The sequence below is a fragment of the Hippocampus comes genome, unplaced genomic scaffold, assembly GCF_001891065.2.
Source record: "Hippocampus comes isolate QL1 unplaced genomic scaffold, H_comes_QL1_v1.1 scaffold97, whole genome shotgun sequence".
Taxonomy (NCBI): Eukaryota; Metazoa; Chordata; class Actinopteri; order Syngnathiformes; family Syngnathidae; genus Hippocampus; species Hippocampus comes.
In genome coordinates this window covers 71,980-81,824 of record NW_017806172.1, presented here as the reverse complement: position 1 = coordinate 81,824, position 9,845 = coordinate 71,980, and the positions used below count along the sequence as shown (strand labels likewise).

General features: G+C 49.9%; 2 protein-coding genes across 3 annotated transcripts in view; both read left to right on the top strand.

Annotated features, from left to right (window-relative positions):
* The window catches only part of stam (signal transducing adaptor molecule (SH3 domain and ITAM motif) 1), a 6,875-nt gene extending 1,075 nt beyond the window's left edge, over positions 1-5,800 (top strand). The window contains exons 2-14 of one of the 2 annotated variants that reach the window (XM_019896303.1): positions 886-970; positions 1,433-1,508; positions 1,711-1,806; positions 1,882-2,016; positions 2,090-2,177; positions 2,509-2,704; positions 2,785-2,879; positions 3,007-3,095; positions 3,196-3,283; positions 3,467-3,521; positions 3,601-3,763; positions 3,831-3,940; positions 4,044-5,800. In XM_019896303.1, the coding sequence (XP_019751862.1) occupies positions 886-970; positions 1,433-1,508; positions 1,711-1,806; positions 1,882-2,016; positions 2,090-2,177; positions 2,509-2,704; positions 2,785-2,879; positions 3,007-3,095; positions 3,196-3,283; positions 3,467-3,521; positions 3,601-3,763; positions 3,831-3,940; positions 4,044-4,251 (1,484 nt within the window). In that variant the 3' untranslated portion in view covers positions 4,252-5,800. Of the gene's footprint in view, positions 1-885; positions 971-1,432; positions 1,509-1,710; positions 1,807-1,881; positions 2,029-2,089; positions 2,178-2,508; positions 2,705-2,784; positions 2,880-3,006; positions 3,096-3,195; positions 3,284-3,466; positions 3,522-3,600; positions 3,764-3,830; positions 3,941-4,043 lie in introns of both variants that reach the window. The other variant, XM_019896302.1, reaches the window with a different exon arrangement.
* A 792-nt stretch (positions 5,801-6,592) lies between these two features.
* Positions 6,593-9,286, top strand: tmem236 (transmembrane protein 236). Its single transcript, XM_019896306.1, has 4 exons — positions 6,593-7,069; positions 7,376-7,448; positions 7,849-7,972; positions 8,311-9,286. The coding sequence occupies exons 1-4, from the start codon at positions 6,822-6,824 to the stop codon at positions 8,943-8,945; spliced, it is 1,080 nt and encodes a 359-aa protein (XP_019751865.1). The 5' UTR covers positions 6,593-6,821; the 3' UTR covers positions 8,946-9,286.
* Positions 9,287-9,845: the final 559 nt, after the last annotated feature.

Below are 9,845 nucleotides of genomic sequence, written 5' to 3'. Positions count from 1 at the left end.
CGGGCAGTAGGCGGGGGACACCCTGAACCGGTCGCTAGCCAATCGCAGGGCACACAGAGATGATCAAACATCTGCGCTCCCACTCGCAACTAGGGACAATTTGGAGTGTTCACTCAGCCTGCCGTGCATGTTTTTGGAAGGTGGGAGGAAACCGGAGTGCCCGGAGAAAAGCCAGCGCAGGCACGGGGAGAACATGCAAACTCCACACAGGAAGGCCGGAGCTGGGATCGAACCCACGACCTCTGCACTGTGAGGTCGACATGCTAACCACTGGCCTAAATAAAACCGAACAACAGAAGTGGGCGCATCAGTCAAATTTGGCGGTCTGTCATTCGTCGGCCGCCTGGGCCCCCCACAGTCCATCATCATCCGTCATGATTTCAAGCCGACCAAATCTGTCGTCCTCCCTCCGTCGCGACCCTCAACTTTGATTTCCCCGAAGTCCTTCCATCTCCTGTCATGTGAAACTCATCGTATGTTCCCCTTCAAAATAAATGGCCGCCACATGATGTGATGTTGAGAAAAATGTGTTTGCTACGCCGCTTCCTACTCGTCAGACCGCGACTGGACTCTTCCGTCCTGCTGCTGTTTGCGGTCAAGCTCGGGTAGCTGGTGGCCACTCGGAGCTTGTCCTTCGCTACTCTGGCATTTTAGGATGATGCGTTCGAATCCTTTCAGCAGCGCATGAAGGTCTGGCACACAAGGCTTGGAAAGTGCGCGATACTCCAGGGGCCTAACTTACAAGAGGCAGTAGTTTGAATTTGAAATGTATTCGAACACCAGGCCGGTCATTTTTTTCACATGAAGCATGAGACCTCCATTTGGTGGGTTATTTATTTATTTTTTTTAATTTGACTGCCTTGTTCACGTGTTTCCTCCTCGTAGAGAAAGCAACCAGTGAGATGAACACCGCAGAGGACTGGGGCCTCATCTTGGACATTTGTGATAAGATTGGACAGTCGCGCAACGGGTCAGTCCACTTTTGTTTGCTGTATCGTCTTGTCCACATTTGTCACAGGTCGACGTTGCGTGCAGAATTGCAACCATCGATCATCCAAATTGATTGAGAATGTTTTGGATTTGATTCCTTGTTTCATTGAAATGTCCCAATCCTTGCAATTACAGCATCCGCACTGTGACCACTCTGAGATTTCTGTCATCCTTCACGGAAGCACGCTCGTATTCATTGTGTTGAAGCCAAAGGAACGGTTGTTCAAAATGTTTGCCGACTTTCTCACATTACGGACCAAAGCGGTCACTCGGTCCTATTTCACTTCTCTTTGTGCATTTTCTCCACTGTCCGTTTCAAATAATGACCTGGTTTGGGGACGGAAATAAAGCCCAATTGATCGACAAAATCATCTGAAGATTGATCTCCAATTAGTTGGTCGTTGCCGCCGTAGTTATGCGTGTGTCTCTGTGTGCTCGGCAGGCCCAAAGAATGTCTCCGCTCCATCATGAGACGAGTGAATCACAAGGATCCTCACGTGGCCATGCAGGCACTCACCGTAAGCGCACGCGTCTCAAATCAAAGACCTTTCTCCTCAGCAAAAAGGAACCTACCTGAGCGACACCAAAATGCTGTTCCGCAAAAAAAAAAAAAGATGCATTACGATGCACTTTTCATCATCATGTATTGATTAGGAATTGATTTAAAAAAAAAAAACCCCCACACCATCCACTCTTCCTATCGTGTGCATGTGCCGGCAGCTTCTTGGCGCGTGCGTGTCAAACTGTGGCAAGATCTTTCATCTGGAGGTGTGCTCCAGAGAGTTTGCCAGCGAAGTCAGCAACGTCTTAAATAAGGTATCCATCGCATCCTCCGCGTGCGCCCGTTCCCGCTTGAGAGCCGCCTCCAGTTTGACGATCGGTGCTCCCAAGGGTCACCCGAAAGTGTGCGAGAAGCTGAAGGCGCTGATGGTGGAGTGGGCCGAGGACTTCCGCAGCGACCCCCAACTCAGCCTGATTTCGGCCATGATCAAGAATCTGCGCGAGCAGGGCGTGGCCTTCCCCGCGGTGGGCTCCCAGGTCGGACCGCGTTCCCGGAAGGCGTCCCGTCGCGCGCCGCGTCACCCTCTTTCTCTCGCAGGCGGCGGAGCAGGCGAAAGCCAGTCCCGCCTTGGTGGCCAAGGATCCCGCCGCCTCAAACAAGAAAGAAGAAGAAGACTTGGCCAAAGGTAAAGTCAAGAGGCTCCTCCGTGCTTTTGCCGTTCGGGGCGCCGTCGATGACAAAAGTCAAGACCACTTGCTCAATAAGTTGCCGTCAAAGTGACTGACGGCTTGTGCAAACGCCAGCCGCTATTCACTTGATTTTTAGGTGCCGCTCTTCTTTACATGCGAAAACCTTTCACAAATGCCTTAGGAGATGTTTTCATTTTTCAATTGAAAAACAAAAATCGGACCTGTATCGAGATTGGCGTGACAGGAGTTTTTTTGTTTTTCATGAAACCTCTATTGAAAAAATTGTTTCTTGAGAGTGAAAAAGTGTCGTCGTTGTCGTAACTGCAGCCATCGAGCTGTCGCTGAAGGAGCAGAGACAGCAGACGCAGACGTCCTTTTCCGGCCTCTACCCCAGCACCTCGGCGCTCATGCCCGCGCACAAGTCGGACGGACGCAAGGTGCGCGCCATCTACGACTTCGAGGCGGCCGAGGATAACGAGCTCACCTTCAAGTCGGGAGAGATCATCACCATCCTGGACGACAGGTCGGCGCACCCGCGCGACGGCCGGCCGGCCGCGCCCATGTGTCGTGCGACTCAACGCGGCTCCTTCATCTTCGTTTCAGCGACCCCAACTGGTGGAAAGGGGAGACCTATCAGGGGGTCGGCCTCTTCCCCTCCAATTTTGTCACGGCCGATCTCACAGCGGAACCGGAGATGAGTACGTACGCGCAAATGCGCGACTGCCCAAATGAGCACGGTTCATGGAGGGAGCGATATCGGGAGGGATTCCTGTCTTCGCATGCGTAACCGAGCGCACGTTTTCCACCGGTGTCTCCTTGTCACAGTGAAGACAGAGAAAAAGACGGTGCAGTTCAGCGAGGACATTCAGGTGGAGACCATCGAGCCGGAACAGGAGCCCGCTTTTATCGACGAGGTAAAAAAAAAAAAAGAAAAAGAAAACGGGACGAGTCGACTCATCCGGGCATCGCCGCGCTTCCATGAACTCAGACGTTGCGTTGAAAATGTCCTTCCAGGACAAAATGGACCAACTGCTGCAGATGATTCAGAGTGCAGACCCCACCGATAACCAGTCGGACAGTGTTGAGTTGCTACAGCTCGAAGGTAAACCACGCGCCGAAGATCAGGAGCAGTTGTACACGTCATCGTCGCGGTTAGAAACAGTGCCGCTCAATCAAATAAAAAAACAAGATTTCATGTCATAGCTACTTGATCAATCCAGTGAAGGAAATGTAAGTTGTCACTTTATGCAAAGTGCAGTAACACGCTTGGTTGTTTCCATGTTAGGAGCCTGCAATCAAATGGGACCCCTCATTGACCAGAAACTGGAGGACATCGATCGGTACTTCCCCTCCCCAAACCCTCAAAGTCTCATTCTTGGTCATGCACCATCAAGTGCGTATTTTGGATGTTCTCACCAGGAAGCACTCTGAGCTGTCGGAGCTCAACGTCAAGGTGATGGAAGCTCTCTCGCTGTACGCCAAGCTCATGAACGAAGACCCCGTGTACGCCATGTACGCCAAGCTGCAGAGTCAGCAGTACTACATGCAGCAGCCCCCCGCCGCCGCCGCGCAACAACAGCAGGTACGACGTCCGTAAAACGCTGGGTCCAAAGTGTCGGCGTCCCAAACGCACGTTTGCCGTGCCGCAGGTATACTCCGCCGCTCCCGCGTCGAGTTCGTACGGCATGAGCGGCGGCGGCGGCGTGCCGGCTTACAACGTGCCCGTGGAGCAGCTTCAAGGCCAGACGCCCGCGCACAGGTCAGAAAGGACACTGAAACGCAATCGCGTACGCGCGGGTCAAGCCCCGTGAGGAAAAAAAAAAAGGGAGGGAGAGATTGTGACACTGTGTTGATTTCCCCAGCGAGGCCCACCTGTACATGACGCAGCCTGCCGCGTACGCCGCGCCGGGCGGCCTGCCGTCGGTTGACGCTCACGCCTACCCGGTTCCCGGGACGAGCCCCGCCGCCGTCGCGCAGGCGCTACCTAACTACGGCGCCCCCTCTGGCCAAATGGCGCCGCCTTCCGCGGAGCCGCCGCAAGCCCCCTACTCGGAGAAGGCCTTGCTATAGGCCGCCGCCCCTTCATCGCTCCGCAAACGGTCAGCATCGCAGCGCCAGATCCCACGTTTCTTTCACGGTGATCTTGTGACGACGCTGAAATCCAAGGTAAAAACGGCCACCCTGCCCATTTTCCGACACGGCCAACAATTGTCATGCTACGTGCGCTTTCACAACAACAACCAGGTCAGTTTGTCCCAAAATGTCTGAAGTAGGGCGAGGGAAAAAAAAGGCCAGTTCACATTATTTGGATTATTAGCTCAAGTTGAACTTACATGAATTGTAATCAATGAATAATGTCAACTCGTTTCTATTCCTACCGCGAGATTAGCACGTTTTGCGATTTCGGGGAAAAAAAAAAAAACATTCCAAAAATCAATTGTCCTTTATTTTTCCCAAGCCTTGTGTTTTGTTGTTCCCAAGAATCACTTTTCCCCTTTCCTGGAAAGGGGAAATAGCCCGGTCACCTTGTGGCCACATTTTATGAAGTCAAACAGAAAAAGTTCCGTCGTACGTCTTACTGATCCTCGCTAATGAATCATTCATATTGTTGATTTTTGTTGCGTAAATTCAAGACTTTTTGGAAAAGTTGTTTTTTGAATTGAAAATGCCAACTCTCCCCTACAGCAACAATAATCCAAAATGTCAACGTATCGGGAGCAAGCAAAGAATTCCCCCCAAAATATTGTATCCCATGACGAACTCAACTTAAAAAAATGAACCCATTCCAGTCATTGTGCACTCCTTGCGTTTGTGGCAAGAGAACACACGCCACCTTGCAATTCCGGTCATGATCGACATGAGGAATGAGTAATGTTTCCCCCCCCCCCCCGACAGTGAAAATTGGAATCGTTTTTTTTTTTTCCGGCACTGTTGATTTTCCTTGCACTCTGTGTTGTTTTGTTGCCGCAATCTAAACGACAAAAACTCCCATGTGATAACAGCCTTTGTACTCACTACTGTGCTAAGCGTGTCCTCCAAAAGTGGCGTTGACTTTGTCTCCGTTCTAGATATATGTTTCTCCAAGTACTGAAAACTGAAGCCACTTTTATTTGTATTTTTTTTTTTTTTTCTTTTCGGGGGCGGGGTGAGCAACGCAAAGCATGCACATGGCTCTTGTAAATAATGTTTAGCACAGTTAGCGCCCGGCCTCGGACAACTAAGTGGGGAAAACAACTTGGCTTTGTTGTTTCTTTTGTAGAGTATTTTAATTTATGTATCGGTTGTGATGCTATTACAACGTGGTGAGAAACGGCGCAAGACGACGTACGTGTTCGGGGAAGGTGACGGACGGCTGACGGTCCGATTCTGTTCATTGTACGTGATAAAAGGAAGGAAATGTCTCGGGGTCGCCGTTTGTCATGATCATATTGTTGGATGAGAACACAAAGCGAAGCTCCTTTTGTGCATTTGGAAGCTGAACTGAATTACAAAGTCGACCACTTGAATTCCCTGCCTATGCTGTTAACTCGATTTTACGCAGCCACACCAGGTGAACTTGTGTAGATGTTCGGAATGACTGCTGATGAGGTCATTAAATTGCTATAGAGTGACAGCGGAATCACTTGCTTGTTTGTTTTAATTTGTATGAAATTGATTTTGAGGGGGAATACATTTTAGGGTGTTAAATTGAAAAATTCTGATCTTTTTTTTTTTTTTAAACCAAACGTGTACCCTATTCTTTGAAGCATACTTATCAATTGGTATTCGAAAAATAAAAAAACAAAGCGGCCAAATGTATAGAACGAGGTGTGTGTGTGTGTGTGTGTGTGTGGTGGTGTGTTCTTTGTAATTCAAATGTTAATATTTGTCAGGTTCATCAATTTGGGCAGTCATAAAACACCATGAAATAAGGAGAGAGAAAAGAAAGGAAAGCCACTTGGAGGCTGGGCCCGGTTTTTGTCTCGGGGAGGAAGGCCAAGATCCTTGGTGGTTCTCGCCAGCGTTGCCCAAACTGGTTCCTGGTGAGCCTCCTCTTTTCATTGATTATTTAGGGAGGCCCTCGTTACATGTGTGCTCCAACATAAGGGGGGGGGGGGTGTTTCAGACCTGGAGGTGGGCCTGGTTGGCGAGCGCCTGGTGGCCGGTGAGGCCTGGCCACCGGCACCCAGGCTTTGATTTCAGGACAATGACCACATCAATTCAAATCAAATTCAATTGCTACTCCAATTACAAATTCAAATGTCATTAAAATTTCAATTGTGATTCAAATGTCAAGGACCGTTTCAATTTTAAACAGAAATTACGATTTCAGTTTTGTGCTTCGGTTGAAATGTTTCAAATGTACTAACACGGTTTGAAATGCAAATCACATTTCATTGATAAATCGACTTTCAATTGTCTGCTGGCCTGGCACCTTTTGAGTTTCACGTTGCGGCATACGCTCCACTTGGTCGAATGTCTCCGTCGGGTCGCCGCGGGAAGTGAGCGCCTCGTAAAAAGTCAGCGTTATCCGAGCCATAAAGCAATTGGGCCGTCATTATGCAGCGTTAGCTCGCTTCCTTCCGAAAGCGTCCAGAGTCCACCGGAGCGCCGCTCCGTCAACGTCGACGTCGTCGGCGTCATTATCGTCGCCTCTCGCCATGACCTCCGCCAAGACGCCGAAGCTGGCCGCGTACGAGCTGCTGCAGTTCGCCGCGCTGGCCGTCCCCCCGCTGGCGCTCGCCGAGCGGTTCGCCCGCCTGCTGAGCGACGTGAGGGGACGCGACGACACCGCCTACTGGCTGGCGGTGGCCTCCTCGGTGGCCTACGTGACCTCCTGCGCCCTGCTGGTCTGGGTGCCCCTCAAGTATCACGTCCTTAGGGGGCGGAGACTTAAGGCCAAGCGCTGGTGAGTGCTTTGTGGTGACGATTGTCATGCGTGCCGTGGTAACCAGAGAACCGGAAGCGGAATTGGCCGCGAAATGGGCAAAATGCAGTGTGGTGGCTTGAGATATGTGTGTCAATTGTTGTGTGACCGCGCTCTTATCTCAAGTCATCTTCCCCCATTGAAATGCATCAAAATGACATTCATCCGCTGCAGCCCCGCAAAAAAACACATTTTGTCTGTGGTTTTTATTTGAAAAGGCACGACTGCACTATACACACATGCTATGATTTTCATGGTTATTTTTTTCCTTCCCCTGCACCCGCCTAGGAGACCAACGATGCTGGCGTATCTCCTCTTGTGCACGTTACCTTCCTTTGCCATTATAATAGCAAGCTCCCAGGTAAGAACGTTTTTGAACTCTCCGCTTATGAATAGATGTATTTATTTCCAAATTAAAAATAAAACATTCACCCAAAAAAAAATCGTACAGCTTTTAAAATACTAGTCAAAAAAAGGGTAACTGCAACTCTCAATAAAATTCCCAAAACAATCTCAATTCAATTTAAAGGCCGATGCGTCGTGTTCACGTGAAAAGGACTTAAGTCACTTTTTCACAAAAAATAAAAACTTGCCACTGTCACAAGACTATTGTGAGTTATTCAGTTACAGTCAGTCATGTGACAGCTTGCCTATTAACTTTACTACCATCATACATGTATTTCTAGACTAGTTTCCTACACTTAACATTGCACAAGCTCAGATGTTGTTGTTTTTTTATCTCATCATCCATCTGTCATTAGGTTCAAGTCAACGCGGGCGTGCGGCTGGACCACTTTGCTGAGTTGCCCGCCTCTTTGGTGATATTGGGGCTCATTTGCGTGGACTTGGTGGAGAGGCTGCGGCCCTGCCGGCTCCTCGGACAATGTAATGGAAATATTGACACATTTTACATGCCTTACTTGACATCACATTCATCATTGAACCCACGCTGCCTGTCAAACAAGTCTTCTGATACACTATCGTTGACTTAATATTCTGCTATATTCATTATTACAATTATCAACAGTTCCTAAAATAATACCGAACAATATATTGCATTTTTTTCAAGTCACAATCATAAAAAAGAGATATCTGTTCTACATTCAATTTTTAGGGGTAACGTTTGTTTTTGTGAGCTTGAAAGTGGCTCCTTCGTCTCTAAATTTGCATGCGAATATGTGACTGGTCGTGTGCGCGACACCAATGGCTGTTCTGGTTCGCAGCTGACAACGTGGACCTTGGCTTTGAGCTACCGGGCCCAGTCCTGACCAACTTAGAAGCGGTCAGCTCCATCTCCAACACCGTGCACCCCAACGAAAGCCGGAACGGCGTCCCGCCCGATCGCCGCTCGGCGCCCCCCAACAACCCCGACACCCCCGGCCGGCGTACCGAACCCCCCGCGGGCCGCTCCGCGCCGATCACCTCCAGAACTCCGGGCCCCGCCTACCTGCACTCGTCCTCGCGAGCCTTCTCGGGCCGCCTGAGCTTCCTGGGGAGGAGCGACGCCAGGTCGGAGTTGTTTGTGGATTGTTTCCTGTTCTGGTTGGACACGGTGGAGTTGGTGCGGGTGGCGGGCGAGCCGGCCGTCTTCTACTCGGCCTGGGTGTACCCCGTCCTCATCCTGGCCTTCCTGTCCAGCCTGCGGGCTGTCCTCGCCCCGCATGGCCCGTTTTCGTCCACGGCAGGAGTGGCCCTCCAGGATTTTCCTTTTTTGGTCACGCGGGTGTCCCTGCTGGCCGTCTTTGGACCCGTCACGCCCGTCTTGTTCCCTCTGAAGAACGCCCTGGTCAGCCTGACCTTCTTCTACTTCACCTACATGACCAGGATGAAGATATTCAAGAGGCACAGCATGTTCTGACCGCGCTCGGGTCACACTTAAAATATTCATCCGAAACGATGCGACATTTTTGTACTTTGTACAAACGCCCTCGAATGCAAGTAAAGGAAGAATATTTGGTTCTCAAAATTTGGGACAGAATGGGACTCTTCCCGGAAAAACGACAAATTGAGAAGTCGCAAATGTCTAAAAAGAACTTATGTGAAATATGTCGAATTTCATGACAAACTAATGGATGCCGTCTTCTGAAACTAGCCCAAATTGCCCAAAGTTCCAATTGATAATGACTTATCAGACCGTTTTCTTCCGTAAACTGCTAAGTGGGTTACGCAACACAAGTAAACGGACGATATTTATTCCTCAGCGTCACTTGTTTTTGTGTTTGTATGGTTGTGTTATACTGCCCCCGAGTGGCGGGAGGAGCACATTGACGAACCGATTAATGGTACAGTATTGCGATTCATTTCAGGCGGGTACTTTTGAAATCCAAATCATTTGAGTTACTCATATGTCAAGACAAGACATTAAGCAGATTTGTAAAAAGAAGTCTTACTTTAGATGGATGACACTAGAACTTTATGGGTGAACTCAGCCTCCTCGGGGGAGGTAACAAAACCCCACAGGGCACTTGATGTGCTCGCCAACACCAAACACAACATTACTTGAAAGAAACAAGATGGAGAAAGGAGGCAGATATTGTGGGGGAGGGCGGTGGTGGGGTTGCTGTTGTGTGGAGAGGAGGAGGGGGGGGGGCGGTATTCGGCATTTGAATTCAGGCCGTGTGCCTCCTGCGCTAGCCCTAATGTTACCTGCTGCGCCATGACAACAGAGGCAGGGAGGCAAGGGCATCGGCTGCAGCGCGCACACGCACACACGAGTAGGAGCCCCAACGCAGATAAGCAGCGAAGGAGGAGCCTTCAA

Coding starts and splice junctions, on each gene's coding strand:
- tmem236 (XM_019896306.1), top strand. CDS start 6,822: ATGACCTCCGCCAAGACGCCGAAGCTGGCCGCGTACGAGCTGCTGCAG. Junction 7,449..7,848: donor TTATAATAGCAAGCTCCCAG/GTAAGAACGTTT, acceptor ATCTGTCATTAG/GTTCAAGTCAACGCGGGCGT. Junction 7,973..8,310: donor CTGCCGGCTCCTCGGACAAT/GTAATGGAAATA, acceptor TCTGGTTCGCAG/CTGACAACGTGGACCTTGGC.